The 24,539-nt window shown below is 43.5% G+C and overlaps 1 protein-coding gene across 1 annotated transcript in view; it reads left to right on the top strand.

Annotated features, from left to right (window-relative positions):
* The first annotated feature begins 761 nt into the window (after positions 1 to 761).
* Positions 762 to 24,539, top strand: part of FRK (fyn related Src family tyrosine kinase) — a 243,328-nt gene continuing 219,550 nt past the window's right edge. The window contains exon 1 of the mRNA XM_085611457.1: positions 762 to 1,887. Within this exon, the coding sequence (XP_085467583.1) occupies positions 1,460 to 1,887 (428 nt within the window). The 5' untranslated portion in view covers positions 762 to 1,459. The remainder of the gene's footprint in view (positions 1,888 to 24,539) is intronic.

Here is a 24,539-nt window from a genome sequence, read left to right on the forward strand (position 1 = left end):
ATTACTCACTAAGCCATGTATTCACTAAGATACACTTAATCAGTCAGTTATACAATCAATTTTTCAAAAACAAATCATCCATTTAGACACTTATATACCCATTTATTCTTCCATCGACCTTGAGATATACATATATAAAACATATGTAATTTTCAGAAAAACACACATTCACTGGATGATGTCATCAGTGATGTCATTTGAGATGTCATCAGTGATGTCATGAGTGATGTCACTGACCATGTCATGAGTGATGTAATATGTGACGTCATCAGCAGTGCATTGCGGGCGCGCGAGTTATAGTTAGCTGAACTAACTATAACGGGGGAATTTCATTGGTTTTGTACGAGTGAAAAGTCCAGCTAACTATAACGCCCCTGAAACCTATGGTTTTTTCAGTGAATATATATATATATATATATATATATATTATTTTTTTTAAACATCGTGCTATTTTGTCAAGGACAGACCTATTGGCTACTGAATACGAAGGGTAAAGCAATTGAGTTCATAAAAGAAAAAAACGCCATTAACATAGTCCTCTCTGCCCTGGCTTCTTCAATTAGCAGCTCGCTCCTGAGCAATGCCTACTTGTTGCAGGCAGTAACCATACTTGGCTCCACAGCAACCAGGTTACTGCTCTGTTCTCCTGGTGCTCCGTGTTTACAATCTCAGCCTTTCATAAAAAAGACAGGCTGCTTCCTGACTTTCTCCTCCTCCTACCTGTGACAGCAACCACCCCCCGCCTTTCAGGCGTGTGGACCAGCTCTCGGGTGAGGCTGAAAGTGTGAGGTCTTATTTTAAAACTTCCCCCTTGCCGGCCGTCAGGGCGCCTCTGCCCTTGGAGGAATGCGTCAACCAGGAAGTGAAAACGAAAAATCTCCTCAGCCGGTATCTCACAGGTGCTATCCACACAACAAGACGGCCAGCGCGCTCAATCATTAACAGCAGCGGGAGGGCCCTCGGAGCGGACACGGCTGGCGATCCTCCGGGCCGGGCGTGCAGGGAGACAGGGCTTTTCGGGTGCAGAGAAGAAGGGGGTCGAGCGCAAAGAACCGGAGCAACGTACACCAGGCTGCGCTTTTATATACCTGAATCCGTTTTAATGTGAAGGAAGGAAAACAGAACCGCCGAGTTTATCATTCCCGCCTGTAGCAGAGTCTTCAGACGGAGACAGGCAGTGCCTTAACCTGGGGGGCGGGACTGCTTGTGTTAGCTCGAGGTCTGTGGAACCTGTGCTGTTTTATTCCTTTTTAACTTGACATACGTGATGCCGACAGGTGCGGCTCTGTTATCACTTTGTGTTATTTAACTCTGGCCGAATGTGAACATGAAGGCTGCAAGATTAGTGGGAAGCTAGTTCATGCTACCCGTTTTTTTTTGTTTTTTTTTAAAAGTTGTGTATGTGTAACCTGTGCACCCACACCCCTCTTTGAATCCCCGAGGAGAACGAGGTAACAGCATGGGCAACTACTTCCGTGGGCACTGCAGCTGGCTGAAGCCCTGTTTACCCTGCTTATTTAAAAATTCGGAAAAATACGCAGAAAAAGACATTGTCATTCGTAACCACCATGTAAATACAGCCGGCGCAAATAACGAGGTACACTGGAGGAACCCTGAAGAACAATCACAAATCACGACTGTGGACGGCGGCGGGACAGCGAGCGGTGGCCCGGTGTCCACCTCTAGATCCATGTACGTAGCCCTGTTCAGCTACGAGGCGCGCACTGATGGCGACTTAGGCTTCCGAGCTGGAGACAAGTTGGAGGTGCTGAGTTTCGACCACGCGCACTGGTGGCAAGCCAGAGCCATCAAACCACGAGGGTCCAAATCCGTGGGCTACATCCCGTTCAACTATGTTGCCCCGTGCCAAAGCATTGAATCAGAGCCGTAAGTACCAATCTCTCACCTTTACCGCGTCATTTCTGAGTACTGTTGAGTAATATGTCGGTGCATCCTATTTCCTTTGATACCATGGTTGTTGCTTTGTGCTCAGAAGCGTAGAGACCGCAACCCGCTCTCTGTCAAACACAGCTCGCCACAGATGTCTAGAAAAGAAAGGTCAGAGCCGTGTCAAAATAGCTTGTTCTAAGTAATGCAGTACTGGTGACATTTCAATGCATGTATAACATGCCCTGAAAAATCACCAATTTAAGAGAAATTACGGAATTGCCCCAAAATGTAAAAAATAAAGAACTGAAAGCTGGTTACAATTACATCCACTATTAGAACAAGCATCTGCAACGCCAATAGGTTTGGCTTTAAAGGAATGTTGTATGATAATGTGAAAAAGATACAATTGATGGACGGAATACTGGACAATGCAAACATTCACCCCCAGTCACAAGGATCTGGGTTTAATCCATCATTCTTTTGCTCACCACACCACCCCAGTTTGGACTCAGCCATATGCAAATCAGGCTTGACCCTGTTCCTTGTGGGAACAGCAGACCGAACTGCCAAGCCTGGTCCTCCCTGGACCGGAAACAAGCATCCTGGGACCGGTTTCGGGGCATCACTCCATATCAGCCAGACTATCTTGACTCCAGTGGTGTAGTGAGCACGGGACCCACGTCTGGGCATACCCTTCCCACTTAGGGCGACATTTGCGTATGATAATCTGAGGCATTGCGAATAGCATGGGGATGGATGTGTTTTTTGTGGCAGCAAAAACTGTAGAATAATGTTGGTGTAAGTTTAAAGGTCGGTGACAGTTGCACAGACTTGAAAGTCCATTTAGGTTAATGGCTTCCTCCTCCCATTTGTGCTGCCAGAGCGACGCACCATAAATTTTCTAGTTATCTAAGACACTTTAATAGCATTACAATGTGTGCACCTGAGAGTTCAAGTGGAAGCAGTTGGATAAAACCAAAATGATCACAGCTTTGTGGGGGGCAAGCACTTTTTTGTGGAAGTACACAACTTCTCCCCAATATAAACAAGAACTCATGGCTCCAAACATGTGGGCTGAGCCATCGCCCCTTTTCTGGTGCCTCTCACGTAACCCATAAAAACCCTTAATGCTCTACTTTACACATAAAATAAAAGTATACATGACCCATGATGACACAGGAACTTCATACAGAGTATAGTACACTCAGGGAATAACCTGTGTCATCTCTGTTGTGTGGTGCATACATGCCCACTAAATAGCGGGGGATACGGAAACCAGCTATGACCTGTGCATGCTCCGTGCATGGCCATTGGAAACACCGCCATATAAGGCACACAGGATTATAACTTCAGAAATGTGCTTTTCTCTCTGCATTGAGTGTGCAGGGCATTACCACAGCCCTGCCTTGTATGTTCATGCAAAGGGCATGGTTAGTACATAAGGGGATTTTTTGCATAAAGGCATGGACATTTGTTTGTAGGATATCACGTGTCATGTCATTGATGATATTACCTGGGATATCATTTGAGTACATAAACAGTTGCACAGGCTTTTTGGTTGAGTGGCTATTTTTAATTATTAAATTGCAGTGCTTTTTAGGTTTTGGATAGTAATTCCTTGTGATGTCCCTAAAACTGTTTTTTTTTTTTTATTTCAAATAATGTGCACTGTTGCATTATTCATTAAAGATGGCGGCAACTTTTGGCCATAGGACCCTGTGATTGGGGACGAGCCCAGGGACCTCTTTGGTCTATGTTATCACCCCAGGATCACATTTGCCCCACAAACAATTCAACATATGTGTTCCACCATTATGGGACATAATGGGGCCCTTATAGGGCATGCTCCAGGTGCGGCATGCCAATTCTGTGTGCCACTGACAGCTGTGGTCCACATCTTCTGCTTCACCTGACTTGACTGCGAACTAGGGCAGCATGGCATTTAGGAATTGTCAGCGATACCAGTGGCTTCCCCAGGATTGCCTATTGCGTCCCCTAGTGCTGCCCTTGCAACCACTGTCATCAAAGTGGACAGGGGAAGTATGACAGAATTAGGATAATGTCTGACAACCCTCTGAGTGCTGGAGTCTTCAGAATCCTGTTTTTAAATTACATACTCCATGCTGGGTGGCTGCTCTTGTCCCCTGAGTCAGCCCCAGCTCCTGGGTTTATAATTATGTTTTTAAAAGTTTTCTTCAGAGCTTGCATATTGCAACATCCACAGCTGAGTGCTACTGTGCAGTGTACAAATAGTTGAAAAGGTGCCAGCAGGTAATCCAACCAGTACTGACTTTCAGACAGTCAAGAACAACCTGGGCCACCATGAGACAAAGCTGAGGGTTGCAGTGAGCAGGAGTGGATTCCAGTGCAATAGAAACCTATCATTGTGTGTTCTGCTTACACACACAATTAAGAACACTCACAAGTTGTTCTGGTCAAGTTTAACACTCACAGCCCTGTGCTTCTCAAGGATTTGTCTGTTAATATGGTTTTTAATTTGTAGGAAATTCGTCCTTTTTGCCTTGATCACCATCCATTTTGTGACCGATGTTGGTGGGTACTGATTCTTAAAGTGTCCTGGACTCTGCTAACCAGGCCTAGTGCATGTGCTCTGTCCTCTAAAGGTATATGGTAATTGGTGTAATTCTAATTGGCAAAGACAACCTACCTGTAAGTCCCTAGTATATGATAGGGCATGTAGTTTTAAAGACCCCATTGGCCTAATGTACTTACGTGTGCACTGCTGTGGGGTCTGCTGATTTGCAGGCTGGTTTTAAAATAAAACTATGCCCACATTAAACTTTGGAGTTAAAAGTACTTCCAAAGTCCAAAACTAGCTTTTTACTACTTATATGTAAACCCTAATGTTTGCCCTAGGTGCCCCAAGGGTAGTGTGCCTAGTCATATAAAAATTTAAAAAAACGGGGACAATATTAAATCTTTTTTTACATGCCCTGGTAGGGAAAAATAACCAAAGTGGCTTTGCCCTATTGTAGTGCTGCTAGCCCCATAGGCTTAAATGGGGAAGGCTTCATTAAATGTAATAAAGTATATCTTTGCATTGGAGCTAGCTAGCAATGCCATTCAATGTATCAAAATAATAGTTTCACGAAATCCAACCAGTTTGCCAAAGTTGGATTTAATACAACTATTACAGGAGAGTAGTTTTAGAAAGTACTATCCTGACGTTACCTAAAGCAGCCCTGTAGCAGCCTCTTCTGATTGGTCAGTTTTGACAGCCTGCACCAAGCTGCTCCCCAGAGAGAGGAAGCAGTTTGGGTAGATTATGTTTAGGGAATTTATTAAGCGCACGTATCCCAACGGTCTCTTGGCGCTGTTAGGAGAGGGAGAGCTGTCTTACGGGGCTCTATCAGTAGGCTAGAGTGAATAACCATGTTTTCAGTTTTTTCCTAAAACTGGTATATTCAGGTGTTAATCTGATTTCTGTTGGCAAGGAGTTCCAGAGTGTGGGGCCAAGTACCGAAAATCGAGAGCCACCTATTCTCTTTCGCTTGAATCTAGGAATAATCAGCATATTCATAGTGGCTGATCTGAGATTCCGTTTGGGTAAATATCTTGAGATCTTTGTGGATATGAATTTGGGGCCCGTTTCATGAAGTGCGTTAAAAAACATGTATCCGGTTTTAAACAAGGACCGCTGAGTCACAGGAAGCCATTGTAGCTGCTTCATTAGTGGCTTAGTGTGGCAGTGTCTCGGTTGCTGAAAGACTAGCCTGGCCGCTTGATTTTGGATAAGCTGTAGCCTATGAGTTTGATTAGCAGGGAGACCTAAATAGATGGCGTTGGCATAGTCCAGCCGGGATATTATCAGGGCAAGCATGATGGCTATGCTTGCCTGCCTGGTGAAACATTTCCTAATTTTCCTAAGGGTCCTCAATTGAAAAACAGATGAAAACATAACCAGGATAATCTGTTCCTGGACTTTAAAGGCAGGAGAACAGATGTCACAGGGCCCAGACCAGCCCCACTTCCTTGATTCCCAGCCAGATGGGAGCCTCCTGATTAGATTAGGAGAGTGGCTGGGAGGCGAGTGTAGTCAGTAGTTAGCCATGCCTGGGTTGGGGTACACAGACACCCACACACCAAAGAGAGATTTTCTCCATCTTGATATTTTTAGGTCAAGCCTGGGCAGCGCATGCGCTGCTCTGCGAGGCATGCTTTATTCGAGTATGGCCTTGAAGCCCCGCCCACTCCCCGCCCATATTTATCATTGGCTTGTGTTATTGCCCTTCGTAAATGCTGGCTTCTGATTCGTTAATAGGCTTGTAGGTCCCTCCTTTGTACTGCCTTGTCTTCATTTGTAACCTTCCATGAGGAATGGACCCTTTACATATGTCTTATTCAGTCTGTAAGCACTATTTTCCTTAATTAGTTTCTCCTACTCTAGGCCAGACATGCGCGCTTTCACTTTCCAAGCAGCCCGGGACAATGGCGGCTGCTTCTTTGACATGAAATGGGTCTCGTATTTACAAGAGTTTGAGCTATTGGCATTGCAATTGAGAATGCCTTTTATTTATGTTAATTATCAAAACAGATAAATAAAAGGCATTGTCATTTACAATGCCAATAGCTTTAACTCTCGCAAATGCGAGACCTATTGCATTGCAAATGGTTGTTTTGTTTTACACAAGTGCCTTCTGGGCCAAATGTTTGACACACTTCACAGGAGGTGGTCATACCAGAGGAAGATGGCTTACTCCCTATTGGCTAGGGTGCCCCCCTCCCTCAAGCCCAGGAATAAGGAATAAATAAGGAAGCTTTGAGGAGCTCACCAGAACACTGCCCAACCCGTGCTACATTGTAATCGGCCCAGAACTTTGACTTTGTCTCAGTCCAGCTCAACCAGATAGCTGCGAGTGGCGATTTAAGCTTTTTGGTGCACAGTTTTGGATGTCATTTTTTTAAATGCTTATCTCTGGTTCCCCACACCGGATTTTTGTTTTGGTGTAATTTTAAAGATGAAATTATTCTCTATTTTTATAAATTGTTGTTGGATTTTTATTGTGTTGTGTCCTTTTACTTATTTACTTTTTTGGTGGAATTAAGTGCTGCACACATACCTGGCTCCTAAGTTAAGCCTACCTGCTTGTTTGCCAAGCTATCAATGGCTGAGCAAGGATTAATTTATTGAGACTTGACTGGACCTATTCGTGATTGTGGTATTATTACTCTCTGAGGGCAAATACCCCCACCTACTAATAACCCACTTTCCTACATTAATTATTATTGATGACCGTGAACTCCTGTCTATCCCATAGTTGCACTCTTCTTTTCCTTTCCCATCTTTTGCTTCCATAACCCTCTTTTTGTGTCTTTTCATGGTATATAACCCACTAGCTTCAATGCACTTGCTGCAGAAAGCTTCACGTAAGCCTAGTCTGTCTTTCTGCCTCTTGATTCTATAAAATTAGTAACACAGCGTTGAATATAAACACTCGGATCTTTATTTACAAAGGTAATGTACACTTGTGAGTAATTTACACTTTTGAGTATGTTTACTACTTTTTGGATATTCACAAAATCAGAGTGAAAATGTACTCCAAAAGAGTAAATTACACTCCTATTTTACGACTAGCCAAAAAGTAGTAAACTTACTCAAAAGTGCACTTCCCCCAGGCATCTGAATTTGGTGGAGACATGCAAGTTACACTTTTGGAGTACATTTATACTCCGTTTGTGGATAGCAAGACAGTGGTAAAGTTACTCAAAAGTTGCCTTTGCAAACCAGGCCCTTATTATGCTCATACTTGATTATCACAGATGAGTAACTAAAAAAAAACAGGGATCAATGCAGAGATGAGACAATTCTGGCAAATGATCATAGAACTCGGGCAGCAGGTGATGTTTACTCTAGTTGTGAGACACTTTGCACTGGATGGCAGAAGTAATATACCAGCATTCATTTTCATTTTAGATCATTCCTCTTGTTCTCACTTTTTTGTGAGGAAAAGAGGTGAAGGCTGAAGAAAAAAGTAGTGAATAGATTGAGACGGAGCTAGAGGAATGGACACAAGGTAGGCGCGAAGAGAAGTGAAAAGGAAAAGGGAGAGAGGATGAATAGAGACCAGGAGTAATGAGGAAGGAGTTTTAATGAAGATATTCAGGAGGACGAGATGTGGCAACAAGGTGTGAGGACATAAAATGAGAAGAGGAGTCTTGATGTCCTGAAAAGATGCTGCACGCGATACCCCTCTGAAATCTCACATTCGACTTTAACAAATGGAAAGGTAAAGTTGGTGCAGCAGTTTCAAGTCAAAGGGCCATGTCACAACCACAGCACAGTGTATCCTATGTCCATTTTAGATTATTGTGGATATGACCATCAGGAAAAATGGAATACTAGATGTTAGAAATTGGGTTTCTGGTTGACTACGGTATGCACCTAAGCTAGGCTGAACCCACCACTCTAGTCAGGGCAAGTAAGTTACACACCAAAGACCTATGGTCACCCTTTGGTATCTTGGCGCAGAGCAGTCCGGCTTATCATTAGAGGCAATGTGTAGAGCATTTTGCCCAACACACTCACACAGAAATACAATGAATACATCACAAAAGAGAGTCCACACAAGATTAAATATAAAATATAGTATATATTGGGCATATCGCATAGACCAAAACGACATGCATCATAAAGTCTGTGCATATTGTGCAAATCCTGAAGTAGTACCTGTTATCCTAACAATGCAAGCATCATAACGACATACCATATAACATCAGGGTATGAAATGCAGAAGTTTGGTTAGAACAAGAAAACACTTGAATCACAGTTACAGTGCAAGTAATGCAACTCCACCTCAATGATGCAATGTACCGGGTGGTTGCCAGGTGAACTCCTACCACCAACTCACCGGTAGGATTCTCAACCGGAACACGTATTACCTGTCTGGCAGTATATGCTTTGGACTACATTGGCTACCCTTTGGGTCCCCTCCTGGTGAGGAGCTGGTAGGAGTCCACCTGGCAACCACCTGGTACATTGCATCATTGAGCTGGAGATGCGTCCCTGTACCTTGATGTAATTGTCGAAAAATTTTAGGGCAATGAAACATGCCGGCCGTTCAAGTCAAAATGGTCTCAACACGCGGTTTCTTTTAACGGCGTGTGGACACTATTAAATTAAAGAATATGTGAGATAGTTTTTCACAGCTCGATTTTAATAGGGAGATTAGTTTACTCTTTTTTTTCACACTATGTGGCTTAGATTGTAGACGGGTGACACCATCGTTTACACCTCACTTTCTCACCTCTTTATTTTTCACATTAGTTTAGGAGTTAAGTCACATTTCTGTTTCTGTCGAGAAAGTGCCTATGATGACAGAACGAGCAAACTGGTGAGTACCAACCAGTAACTCCATGAATGGTGCTTACGTGAGGCACTTTCTGACCCATCTCACAATTTTTCCTTGACATCATTGGTTGATGGGTGTGTGACCTGATATGGGTGGTTGTTGACTTTTTAACAAGGAGGAACACAGATGGGTGGGCATGACTGGACAGGTAAGCATAGCCTCACCTAGGAGTAATACACAATACCCGTGTGATAGTCTTTTCCAGTATTGTTATGTGTTTTCTATAACCAGGTTTTGTTATTTTGTGAAGTACGTGACTGGAGGGCAGCCTGGTTATATTTCCCTCTGATGCTCCCTATTTGAATGCTGCTAAGTAATTTTAAATGCCAAGTCAAATGTAGCATTAACTGCGCAAGCATGCTCTGCGGTGGAAGACCTGAGACAGGTTTAAAAGGCTACGTCTGTGGGTGGCACAAGCAGTGCTGCAAGCCCACTCGTAGCATTTAATTTACATGCCCTGTGTATATGGGATAACACTTCTCAAGGGGCTTACCAGTAAATTACATAGGATGATCAAGTGTAAACCGATCATACCATTTTTAGAGAAGAGCGCACATGCACTTTAGCACTGATTAGCAGTGGTAAAGTGCCCAGAGTCCTAAAACCAGAAAGTGAGGGTCAGAAAAATAGTAGGAGGAAGGGAAAAAGTTTTGGGATAACCCTGCTAAAACGGCCAGGTTCAACACTAGGTGACAAGGTCAGTGTTTTGCCCCATTTTTCGCAACCTTTGTTAAATATGTGGACTGGTATCATACAATGGGTCAAATATGTCATTTTTCCTAGAACTGCACTTAGAACAGGGGCCGAAAGGGCATTGGCTGCTATGGTAGTCTGTAGTGGTGCCTCAATTGAAGGTGGGATAAAAATGCTGACAGTGGCATGAGCTGCCAGTATTTTCCAAGGTCCTTTAGCAGAATTAGTCCATGAATACCTGAGCTCTCCTCAATGCTCTGTCAGCCTTAAGAAAATGACAAGAGCAGCTGGAGGAAAATGGAGAGAAGATGATTTGGAAATGTAGCAATGTTGATGCACTTACATTGATCCAAGAATGGAGCACTTAAAGTGCATAGAATGCACTTAAAGTGATTTGCACTCTATGCACTTAAAGTGCATCGAGTGATTTAACAGTAAATATATTAGATTGTTAAGGCTGGACTGTCGACTGTCTAGAAGTGGTTGATCCCATGTCTACAGTTTTTAAAAATGTAACAGTTATATATTTTAATAAACACTGAATTATTCCGCTACCCCTTCATGTATTTTGAAGGGTCAGATGTTATTTCAATTCAAATTGCCATGGCACTTTTGCTTTACCACATTCATTTTGATCATTGTTCCATTTGCTCCCCCATATCACACCTTCAATCTCTGGATATTAAAAACGATAATTGTTTCACGTGCTTTTTGCTCTTTTATTACAGACAATTCAGTTGTATTTTGAAACGTATCTTGTAATACAAAAATTTGAAAATTAATACAAAGGGGGGCCATTGTAATACAGTTTTAACATGTTGTGAGCAAGCAGCAAGAAGGCACACTTGTTCTGTCGATTTGTGGATTACAGCACAATGTAAGCGCCTAGAGAGGATCAACTGAGTCAAGTTTTCAATGACAAAATATGCATGCAGAGGGGCTAGGACTAGCATCCACATAAACACATATGACACCAAAGATATCCAGACACTACAATCGTGTAAACTTTTCAGCATGTGGCAAGCACATTGAGAGAATCAATCTAATGAACTGCAGTCCATTGAAAATGAGTTTGATGCACTTAAGACTGTCCTTTTCCCCCATTTGTTTTTTTACTGTTGGTAAAGACCATTGCAAAGAGCTTTAATACAATGGCGTGTCAATTTAATTTTCTGAGACAAAAGAATGATGTTTCGTGAGAGTGTTGAATGCACCACTGGAGAGTCCATTCCTGCCGGACACGTTTGCATAAAAATAACACCTTTACAGTAAATCTTAAAATATGTACTGAACATGTTTCCTTATTCCGCATTCCACGGCAGCCATGTTTGCATTTGTTGATGGCTCTGAAAGATAGTGCACACCTGTTTAACCATTTCAGCTTACTGCTTTTTAGATCTCTGCTGGCGTTGGAGCACGCATGCGCTCCTCGCCTCGAGACTTATAGTGATCAAGTCAGTTTTAGAAAAGGGCTTCAAGCCCCGCCCCTTATTCTCATTGGCTTGCGTCACCGTTTATGTTAAACGGTGCGCTGCCATTGGAAATATGGTGCCCAGGGTGCTGCCTTTTGGCTTTTTAGTCTGTCCCCTCCGGACACGGTCGGTGTGCCGTGAAGACTTTTATTATCTGCTTGTTTATTTAACAAGCAGATAAATGTCTTTACAACAGGCACGGAGCTCAGAGGAGCACAGGGAGGACAAGGCAATGCTTCAGTTAGGTCCACCCCATCTTTTCAGAGCTGTTGTTATTTTATTAAAGTAATACAAGACAAGAAAAACTGCATTCCAGACACACATCACATCCCTTCACATCCAGGCCTTCAAAATAAAAATCACTTTCGCAGTTGTCGCTCGAGAGGTAGGTCTCGCGCGAGCAGGATCACAACACAGAGCTCCCCCTCCCAATGCCTGGTCTGTGTAACATCAGGAGCATGGGGACTGGATCCAGTTAGTGAGGGAGCCCGGAGTCTGCACCCCATGCGCACAGCGTGGAGTCCACCACCCACACCAACGTGCAGACACGGAAACACGAAGGACGGCCTCTCCCGGCCATAAGACTATACCACAGGGCATGTGGACGCACTAATGAGCAGCGGGTGTAAATCAAAGCCACACGGTGTGGGTGTGTGGCGAGAGCAAGCTCAACCCATGTGTATGCACCAACTGGTACCACAGGAGGCCTCAGGACAGATGGTGACCCACAGAGGCAAGAGAGACATCACTGCTCGTGCCTGCACCTACTGGTGCCACCGCAAACCACAGGAGAGATGGTGACTCACTCAGATGCACAAGAGTCACTGCTCGTGCCTGCACCCACTGGTGGAACAGCAAACCACAGGACAGATGGCAAAACCCACTGAGAGGCGAGAAAGAGAGTCACTGCTCGTGCCTGCACCGACTGGTGCCACAGAACACCACAGGAGAGATGGTGACCAACTGAGAGGGGAGAGCGAGTCACTGTTTGTGCGTGCACCGACTGGTGCCACAGCAAATCACAGGACGCATGGTGACCCACTGAGAGGCGGGAGAGAGAGTCACTACTCTCTACTAATCACACTCTACTACTCTCTACTACTCTCTACTCTCTACTACTCTCTACTACTCTCTCCCTACTACTCCCTACTACTCACTCATTACTACTACTCTCTCTCTACTACTCACTCTCTACTACTCACTCTCTACTACTCACTCTACTACTCTCACTCTACTACTCTCTCTCTACTACTCTCTCTCTACTACTCTCTCTCTACTACTCTCTCTCTACTACTCTCTCTACCACTCTCTGTCTACTATTCTGTACTACTCTACTACTCTCTACTACTCACTCTCTACTACTCACTCTACTACTCTCTCTCTACTACGTACTCTCTACTACTCTCTACTACTCACTCTCTACTACTCCCTCTCTACTACCCTTTACGCTCTACTACTCTCTACTCACTCTCTATTCTCTACTACTCACTCTCTACTACTCACTCTCTACTACTCACTCCCTACTACTCAACTCTACTGCTCACTCTACTACTCACTCTACTACTCACTCTACTACTCACTCTCTACTACTCGCTACTACTCGCTACTACTCGCTACTACTCACTCTCTACTACTCTCTACTACTCACTCTCTACCACTCACTCTCTACTCTTTACTCTCTACTACTCTTTACTCTCTACTACTCTTTACTCTCTACTCTCTACTACTCACTCTCTACTACTCTCTGCTACTTACTCTCTGCTACTTACTCTCTGCTACTTACTCTCTGCTACTTACTCTCTGCTACTTACTCTCTGCTACTTACTCTCTGCTACTTACTCTCTGCTACTTACTCTCTGCTACTCACTCTCTGCTACTCACTCTCTACTACTCAACTCTACTACTCTCTACTGCTCACTCTCTACTGCTCACTCTACTGCTCTCTCTCTACTACTCTTTACTCTCTACTACTCACTCCCTACTACTCACTCCCTACTACTCACTCTCTACTACTCACTCTCTACTACTCACTCTCTACTACTCACTCTCTACTACTCACTCTCTACTACTCAACCTCTACTACTCAACTATTCTCTACTGCTCACTCTCTACTGCCCACTCTCTACTACTCTCTACTACGCTTTACTCTCTACTACTCTTTACTCTCTACTACTCTTTACTCTCTACTACTCTCTACTACTCACTCTGTACTATTCTCTACTACTCACTCTCTACTATTCTCTACTACTCACTCTCTACTACTCTACTAACTCATTACTACTCGCTCTCTACTACTCTCTACTACTCTACTACTCTTTACTCGCTACTACTCTTTACTCCTCTACTACTCTCTACTGCTCACTCTCTACTACTCACTCTCTACTACTCACTCTATACTACACTCTACTCTCTGCTACTCAACTCTACTACTCTCTACTGCTCACTCACTACTACTCACTCTCTACTATTCTCTACCTCTTTACTCTCTACTACTCTCTACTCTACTACTCTCTACTACTCGCTCTCTACTACTCACTCTCTACCACTCTCTACTACTCGCTCTCTGCCACTCTACTACTCACTCTCTACTACTCACTCTATACTACACTCTACTCTCTGCTACTCAACTCTACTACTCTCTACTGCTCACTCACTACTACTCACTCTCTACTATTCTCTACCTCTTTACTCTCTACTACTCTCTACTCTACTACTCTCTACTACTCACTCTCTACTACTCGCTCTCTACTACTCACTCTCTACACTCTCTACTGCTCACTCTCTACTGCTCACTCTCTACTGCTCACTCTCTACTGCTCACTCTCTACTGCTCACTCTCTACTGCTCACTCTCTACTACTCTTTACTACTCACTCTCTACTACTCACTCTCTACCACTCACTCTCTACCACTCACTCTCTACCACTCACTCTCTACCACTCACTCTCTACCACTCACTCTCTACCACTCACTCTCTACCACTCACTCTCTACCACTCACTCTCTACCACTCACTCTCTACTACTCACTCTCTACCTCTCTCTCTACCTCTCTCTGCCCCTCTCTACCCCTCTCTACCTCTCTACCACTTCACCTCTCTACCTCTACCTCTCTCTACCTCTCTACACATATGCATATATATATGTATATGTGTATATATATATATATATATATATATATATATATATATATATATATATACATATGCATTTATATATAAGTATGTGTATATATTTACATACATATATAAACGTGTGTGTGTATATATATATATATATATATATTACCTACTGGCGGTCGCCAGTAGGTAGATATAGTTAGGACCCTGTTTCCATAGGAAATCCGCAACATTCTATTTGGAATAACTTTGGCGCCGGTCGACGAATCCTCGCGAAATTTTCAAAATAGGTGGGGCGCTACGCTCCGCTCCTACACTGAAAGTCTCGGGGGGATTCGTCAAGCAGGGGCCGAGAAAAAAGGGGGGTCCCAAAACGCGTTTTCCCCATGCATTTTTCCATAGGACCTTTAGACACAGCTACAGCCCGAACGGCTGAACAGAATTACTTGAAATTTGGCAGAGAGGTAGCCATAAGGTCAAGGAAGTGCCTTTTGTAGGTCTGGTGTAAATCTGTTCAGTATTTCCTGAGAAAATAGCATTTAAAAGCATATATATATGTGGGCGGAGCCTAACCACACATCTCATCCTGAGATCTGATTGGCTGTCAGCACTTCATCCAAGAAGTGTTGGCAGCCATCTTGGGACCAATATACATGATAGCACCTCATTAAAAAGCATTGCAGTTAATAGAAGGTTTTAAGACTTTAGTTACATTATAAATCATTTGTTGATGGTACCATACTCATTTTAGGAATTGTGGTATGTTCTAAGGTGATTTCACCATGTGAAAAAGCCTTCTGCTGGGATATCATGATTGAGATAAAAATATTTTCTCATGCTTTTACCACAGAGGTTTGGAAGGTGATCTATAGGCTAAACTGAGAGCTTACTTTCTGTAAATTCACATTATCTTTCTCAGTCATGTGAGAATGAAGTCTGACATTCTCAGTAAAACATGTACATCCAACAAGGGCAGAGACTGTCAGTTGATTCCTTTGTGTTCTACTGCAGCTTCCCAGAGTGTTCCAAAGAACTACTAGAGCGCTAACAGTCCTACTTATGATAAACGTATGGCACACCTGAAGCCATCTTGCTTGGATTAAAGTGGTAACTCTTAAAACATTTAATTTAAAAAGGAACAAAATGAGGGGGTTCATTTTTCCATAAAAAGTATGATTAGTGCTGCAGAAAGAAAAATTAGGGCACATTTTGAGTGACTTCTCAAATCCTCTTCTATTTCATTAAAAAATTCTGACATGCAGACTGAAACATGCACTTTCAATACCAGCAGCAGTTTTCCCTGGTGAGCAGTAGCTTTACTACAGTGATCTAATGAGCAAAAAGAGTGCTAACATTCTGAATTTATGGCAAATGTGTGACACATCTGAATGCCTTCTTGATGGAATCAAAGTAAAAAACTGAAAGTATTTCCTACTGAGGAGACTGCAGTAAATGAGGAAATTAGGAAACTTCATAACAAATAAGTCTCCCAAGATGGCCACCAGAGACAAAAGAGCCCAAATGTAGCCCAAATATCACCCAGATGTAGCCCAAGTATAGCCCAATGACAGAATGTCCCAGAATGTTCTTAAAAACAACTAGAGCGCTTACTGTCTTCATTATGACAAAAGTAAGGCACACCTGAAGCCATCTTGATTGGAATAAACTGGTAACACTTAAAACATTTAAATTAAAAAGGAACACAATGAGGAGGTTCATTTTGCCATAGAAATTATGATTAATGCTGAAGAAAGAAAATGAGGGCACATTTTGAGTGACTTCTCAAATCCTCTTCTATTTCATTAAAAAATTCTGACATGCAGACTGAAACATGCACTTTTAATACCAGGAGCAGACTTCCATGGTGCAGTAGTTTTACTACAGTGATCTAATGAGCAACTAGAGTGCTAACATTCAGAATTTATGGCAAATGTGTGACATATCTGAATACCTTCATGATGGAATCAAAGTAAAAAACTGAAAGCATTTCCTACTGAGGAGACTGCAGTACATGAGGAAATTAGGAAACTTCATAACAAATAAATCTCCCAAGATGGCCACCGGAGACAAAAGAGCCCAAATGTAGCCCAAAATCACCCAGATGTAGCCCAAATATAGCCCAATGACAGAAGTGTGCAAAACACTTATTATTTTGTGTTTTTGCAGTGTTATATAGTGCAGACTTGTCAGGTATTGGAGTGCTTTACATGAGCATTGGTTACATCACACAAGAACAAATTCATTTTGGTTGTAGACATGGGGAGACTAAGTGATTTGACCAGAATCACAGAATGTCGAGCTGAAGCAGAAACTTCAACCTGGTTCCCCAGTTGCAAAGTCTGCAGTTCTGGAAGTAACACCACATCCTCTCCCCTAAGTGCAACATTTAATCAAGTGGTCAACTGGATAAAAAAACATAAAGATAACAAATAATTTAAAAGTGCTTTGTCGCTATTTGAAAACTCAGAAAATATGTCCTTATTTTAGTCTTTTAGAGCACTAACCATAATTTTGATGCCAATAAGACCCTCTCATATATGTAATTTCTAAAGGAAATGCTCTAGGTATTACAGTTTTGATTACATCAAGATGATGTCAGGCGTTCCACACTTTTGTAATAAATATAGAATGTTAGCAATCTAGTTGTTCATTAGGATACTGTTGAGAGGCAGAGGCCAGGGGCACGGACTCTGAAAATTGAAGGCAGGTAGGAGGGTGCAAAGGCAACAATTTAACCACACTGAGCAGGCAGGAAGGGCCGTGGAAGCACAACAGACTATGGAGGGCAGTGGAAAGGGGGGCAGGGGCAACAAACCAACAATACAGGACTTGCAAGAGAGGCTGTTGGAGGGAAGATCTATTACGGGTCAAGGAAGCTAGGGGCGGTCCCCAGATCCCCGGGAGCCACCACAGAACTGAGCAGGAGAGTGAGTCAGGGACAAAAGGGGCACCTTAATTTGAGCCGGGGTGCCTAGGAACGCTTGCTCCAAAAATGAAGAAAACAGACATATGAGACATGGAATTGGAGGCAGAATACAATGGCAGTTTAATGAGAAGATGCAACTTCAAAGAAACCGCAGAATAGAGACATAAAGTACAAAATACAGAATCCAGATAATCATACAGCTGTCCTAATATTCTCCGTATCTCAATTAATGTACTGACAGAGAGAGAGAGAAAACACATCTATAAATGCATCATGAGAAACAAGTTACACCAAGGAAAATGTTACCTAGGAACACTCATGTTTACTCTTAGAGCAAGCATTCCTGCAATTACAATACAAAATCTTTTAAATGCAAAAGTAAAGAGAACAATGGTTAAACATAACATGACATTTCATATAGGTAAAATAGAATAAGATACTTCAAGCAAAGCAGAGCAAGACATTTTAAGCAAAGGAAGACAAGAGCTCCCAGCTCTTGGGGAAAACCTGCACTGCCTGTTAACCTACATACAGACGGCGAGGTAGTCCGTCGATATCTGTGGGTGCTCCCTTTTTATATCATTTTGTGGGCTCCTTTGCACGCTACATCTACCTACGTATGCTACCCAAAAGCTTCGTCTGCAGATTTTACCAGACATTTCGTCATTTACCCACTTAATGCTGACAATGGACTGGGTGAAAAGGTCAGTCTCTCAGGCCAATCGCTTATCGTAAGTTCCATAGAGCAAGCAGAAAATAATGGGTATTGTACGGGAATTCAATATATTCATGTATAAAATCTCCTCAGTTCTCCTAACTTGACGCTCTGCGGTTGCCACTTCCTTAAAAGCGGGAAACCTGCCCAGGAAGCAAGTACCAGTCCAGGATGCAGCCTACTGTATGTCGACAGCTTCAGGGGGATGTTGAACTTTGATACCGAGCACGGAGCACTCGGGTAGGGTGGGGGCTACTAGTTTGGATCAGAAGGCCTCGCAGACCTGCCTTCAGACTGCTATACACTAAAATTGCAGAGCTATGGTCAATTTAACAAAGAGGCCTAGATATTGAACAGAAGGGCCTACACAGGGGTTTTATGCTGGCTGAGTGGTAAGGATGTCTCAGGATAATTATATAGCAACACAGGACCCGCTGGTCAATTTAATACGGCCTACAAATGCAGCTGGCAGGGCAAGGACAAGGGTCTCATACTTCAGGTGTGGACAGAACGGGCCAGGGGCCCCCTGTGATACAAAATCTACCCTCCTTCAAGGCTGTGGCAATGTAATAGACCATTGTGGGCAGAAGGAAGAGGCAATGGTAGTACAACCATACATGCCAACAGACCCGATTCAGCCAGGAAACGTCCAATGTTTTTAAGCTCAAATGGGCTTTATTTGATCTGTCTCCTGTCTACAATATCCTCTTTTTCAATGTAACTCAAAGGGGAAAATCAATACCCCAGTTTTTTTTCAAAATCTCCCTCTTACCAAGTTCAAAATGTTCGCAAGTATGGTACATTGGATCATGGAAGGAAATGGGATAGGGACATGGACTTGGATAACAGAGGACAGGAGGGACATGGAGAGGTGCACCAAACTGACCCTGCAGGGCAGGCATCAGGGTTTGCAGCAGCACAATACACCACACAGGGCATGCAGGACGGGAGTGCAGCACAACAATCCATAGAAAGCAAGAGGGCGGGGACAGGACCATGCACATGGACAACAGAGAACAGAGGGGCAAGAGGCAATGGTAGCTAGCTGACCATAATGGACAGACAGGAGAGAAAGCTGCAGTATAACAGACCATAAAGGGCAGGAGGGACGGATCAGGGGCATTACAATGGAACAGACAAGCCAGGAGGGAGGGAGTAGGGCTGGGGGCAAGGGGGCAGGGCAGGAGCAGCAAGATAGCCATGGAGGTCAGGCAGGATGGGCACTAGAAGCAAGACACACCATGAAGAGCAACAGTGAGACTGTGATGGCATACACACAGACCATGGAGGGAAGGTGGGAGGGGGTCAGGGGCAGCTAACTGACCACACAGGGAAGGTGGGAGGGGCCATGGCAGCACAGAAGACCATGCATGGCAAGTGGGAGGGTTAGTGGCAGCACAATGGCTATGATGGGCAAGAAGGAGGGTGGAGGGGCATGCACAAAGGACGATGGAGGATAGAAGGAAGGGTCAGGACCTGTGCACAGACAAGAAAGTTCATGGGAAGGGACCTCACAACAGACCACACGGGGCAGGCAGGAGGAGCAGTTGCAGCACAACAGACCAGGGAGGGCAGAAGGGTGTGGCAGTACAATGGACCATGTAGGACAGGAGGAAGAGGATAGGGGCATGGCATGTGGACAGGCAGGGTGGAGGTGGCAGGGACAGGTTACAGTCATCTGACAATGCTAGGCAGGTGGGAGGGGAGTGGCAGCTCAACAGAACACTCAGAGTAGATAGGAGTGGCAGGTCCATGGGACATGGTGGGCAAAAAGGATGGAGCAGGGGCATGCACAAAGACATCGGAGGGCAGGGGGAAGGAGAATAGGGGCAGCAAGCTAAGCACAGAGTTTAAGCAGGAGGTCAATGATGGGGCATAGAATTGGGCAATGGAGGGCAGGAGGAGTGGACTGGTACATCATACTAAATTGAGGGCAGTGGCAGCACATCAGACCATGCATGGCAGGAGGGAGGAGGCTAGTCCATGGATTCACACAACAGAGGATAGGGAGGAAGGGGATGGGGCAGCAAGCTAACTGTTCAGAGAAGGAGGGTATTAGGAACTTTATTGTTTTTAAAACATTGTGTATGTGCGAACTACTTAAAATATGAACAAGTATGCAGCATAATCTCACTTTTATTCAGGAAGAAGAGGACGTTTGTGACTGTGACTCCGGGCTCACTTGGCAGAAACACCCCCTGACCCTCCACCCCCTATCGCAAAATGTAATGCGCGTGAAAAGGGTAGGTGAACACAGTGTTATATAGAACATAGTCCTGAGAGCACGATTGAAAATGAAAACTAGATATAGTGTATGGTATAAACTATGCACCAAAAAGTGTGATATAAGATGAACCGGGCGTGAAATATAATATGCAATACATTGTGCGCAATGACAGATTCATGGGAGAGCGCGAGATAGCACAGGCACTAGCGCGTGCTATGCGATATGCGCCTTGGAGTGTAATATGCACAGGGCAGTGTTGTGTAACCTAACTAGTCTCTAAAGTTGTAATATAAAATATGTGCTGGGGAGTGTAACGTTGCATATGCACTGTGACAAAGATATGGATCCCAGATTGTAATATGTATGGCATAGCACTGTGCGTTATAACATAGGCATCGAGAAAGGCACGTTAGATGGGGCAATATAACCCGTGCGAAGACAAGTGTGGCATGACATATTCACGGGGTGGTGTTACAGTGCACATGGGCTAGAGAGTGTCATAGCATATGCACTAGCTAGTGGAATACAACACAGAGGTGTGTGGCACTCGGCAGGCAATGGTGGGTGTAACACAGCATTGGGCTCTGTCAGGAGCACGCTGTGACTCTCAAGTGATGTTCGTCCCCTTTCCAGAGAGTAAAATAAAAAGTATTACACATCCGGCAGTGGATGTGTGTTTTATTAACCGTGAGGGGGGTTTCTTGCATAGTTTTGGTCGAATTTTTGTCGAATCCCCTTTGAATGGCTTGGTGTGCATGTGTATTAAATGTGCCCGTCAATAGCTACCCATGTTTGTATAAATAAACGACAAGGGTGTCTACCAGGATTAGGCACGGTAGGGCATCAGACATGTCAGAGCTTCACTAGTGGTGTAAATACATTCCACGTGGATTCATTGCATGCATAGTCGCCTTTTAATGAATATCACGCAAATCGTCATGGTGATAGGTACGTACGGTTTGTCCAGCATGTCCTAGGTGTGTCTATAAATATATATTTTTTAAAAATAATAAAAAACAGTGGCCGGCCCTGGGGATTGGGGTCAAAAAAATATAATTAGGAGACTGGCCCTGGGGGATGGGGTCATCAGGGCCAATAAATTAGAATAAGAAGGGGAACCAAACAGCCCCCCTTCTTAAAAAACTAAAATAAATAAAAGACTGGCATCGTGCCGGAGGCCATGCCCCCTCCGTGCAGCACTCTGCAAACGCGCCCCCAACAGGCATCTCCAGTATGCGCCAGGGAGCTGCGCTGCAGCCAGGTGTTCTGAGGCCAAGCCCCTTTTTACACCTCTCTGCAACGCAGCTCTGTGGCGCTTACTGGAGGTACCTAGTGGTCTAGTTTGACCCTAGGGACCCTTAGGATTCAGGGGGACTTAATCTCTCAACTTAGAACAGCCACAGGGCGCGTTTACACAGTGGTGAAGGGAGGGGACGGGGCCTGAGGTGACGTGTGCAAACACGCACTATGGCACGTTTTAAATTGGGGATATAATTTCCCTTCAATACTGAGGGCCCCTGGGGGCTAACTAGCCCACCAAGTGCTTCCAGTAAGCGCCACTGAGCTGCATTGCAGAGAGGTGGTCCAGGCCGTGCCACTTTTTACACCTCTCTGCAACGCAGCTCTGTGGCACTTACTGGAGGTACCTAGTGGGCTAGTTGGACCCTAGGGACCCTCAGGATTCAAATGAACTTAATCTCCCAACTAAAAATGGACACAGGGCGTGTTTACACAGTGGTGAAGGGAGGGGACGAGGCCTGAGTTAACGTGTGCAAAAACGCCCTGTGGCCTGTTTTAAGAGGTAGTTTTAATCCCCATGCCCTATTATACACTAGGGGCTTACAGAGGAGGTCATGCTAATCACAGGGGGACCCCAACGCATAATGTTCCCTAGTGTATGTAGGTGTTTTCACTGTATTCTAAGTGTCTTTTAACATAGCACTGGCTCTAGGACTGGTTAGTCAGACTCAGTTACCACCAGTATCCGTCTGAAAAAGTTGAGGGTACAGGATGATTTTGCAACAAGGCTTCTTTCTGCTCTTCTTTTTGTTCTTTCTGCACGTTATCCTTCTTCCTGCACTTATCTTCGTATTTGAGGACTTCTGTTGCTTCTTTCTGCACTTCTTTTGTTTCTTTCTGTGCATTTTTTCTTCTTTCTTCACATGTCCTATCTCTGTAGGCATAGTTAGAAATTAGCATTTAAAAAACCTTTAAAATTCACAGAAAAAACCATAGGTTTCAGGCACGTTATAGTTAGGAATTAGCATTTAAAAAACCTCAGAAATTCACTGAAAAAACCATAGGTTTCAGGGGTGTTATAGTTAGCTGGACTTTTCACTTGTACAAAACCATTGAAATTCCCCCGTTATAGTTAGTTCAGCTAACTATAACTCGCGCGCCCGCAATGCACTGCTGATGACGTCACATATTACATCACTCATGACATGGTCAGTGACATCACTCATGACATCACTGATGACATCTCAAATGACATCACTGATGACATCACTGATGACATCATCCTTGTGATAGAGTGGCAGACCTCCTCTTCCCCTAATATACCCTTTAATACACACATTCAAAAATAGAAATTAAAATTTTAAAAACAATGGACATACCAATACCAGTTACAACAACCTATACAGTAATTCTAAGATCCACATACACTCCCACTCATTCACCAACAGTCCTATACAGTCACTCATACATGTACTCACTCATCATATGTACTCATACACCTATACATCCTGTTACACAATGCCACTCATCCATAGAGGTACTCACACACATAGTCACTCATGCTAATAAAGAATCAAACATACATTTACTTGCATATACAGTTATACACACACCACCACACTTACTTCTACGGAAACTTACACATACTTAGTCTTTTAAACAATCACTTAGAGAAAAACATACTTATTCATATAGGAACTCTTTCAATCTCTCACTGTCACATATACTTGCTTATATACACCAATAGTCTCATATACTAGTTTAAAACATATGTAGTTACTCATAAAGACACTATTGAGACAGTCATTCACTCACTAACGCACCCATACACTCACTCATCCACCCATAGAGTCCTGCACACATGCTGTCTTCAACACATACAAAGAGTGAGTCATTCATTCATGCACCTATGCACTACGTAATACCCCCACCGAACCATGCAGACACTCAGACTGATACTCATAAAACCAACTAATAACCTATATAAACACCCATGTAGCTACTCACCAACCCATGCAGCCACTTATACACAAAGTGAGAGACTGATACAGATATTTACATATTTAAACATTACTCACTAAGCCATGTATTCACTATGATACACTTAATCAGTCAGTTACACAATCAATTTTTCAAAAACAAATCATCCATTTAGACACTTATATACCCATTTATTCTTCCATCGACCTTGAGATATACATATATAAAACATATTTAATTTTCAGAAACACACACATTCACTGGATGATGTCATCAGTGATGTCATCAGTGATGTCATCAGTGATGTCATTTGAGATGTCACCAGTGATGTCATGAGTGATGTCACTGACCATGTCATGAGTGATGTAATATGTGACGTCATCAGCAGTGCATTGCGGGCGCGCGAGTTATAGTTAGCTGAACTAACTATAACGGGGGAATTTCAATGGTTTTGTACAAGTGAAAAGTCCAGCTAACTATAACACCCCTGAAACCTATGGTTTTTTCAGTGAATATATATATACGTCTGCATATCTATATACATGCAAATATAAATGCATGCATACATATACATATGCATGTTATGCACATGAAAGTTTGAAAACCACTAATAAAAGCAAAGCTAAAAAGCCACCTAGTTACAAACAGAATTGCTTTAACTTAAACGAGGCCGAAAAATATTGCATTTTCAATGCTTGTTTGTTCTGTTTGGAATTTGGATACATGGCAGAAGTGTAGGGCTGACTCCATCCCCGAATTCCAAAATATGCACGTGATAAAAATGTACATATAATGAACCAATTATAGAGCCAGTGGTGATCCCGAATATCGAGACATGGCGTTGGTCCCTTTTCAGGAGCTGTGTGCATTCTGGTTGGTGATCTACTGTGGCTCGCTCCTATCCTCCGGCA

The sequence above is a fragment of the Triturus cristatus genome, chromosome 6, assembly GCF_964204655.1.
Source record: "Triturus cristatus chromosome 6, aTriCri1.1, whole genome shotgun sequence".
In the NCBI taxonomy this organism is placed as follows: Eukaryota; Metazoa; Chordata; class Amphibia; order Caudata; family Salamandridae; genus Triturus; species Triturus cristatus.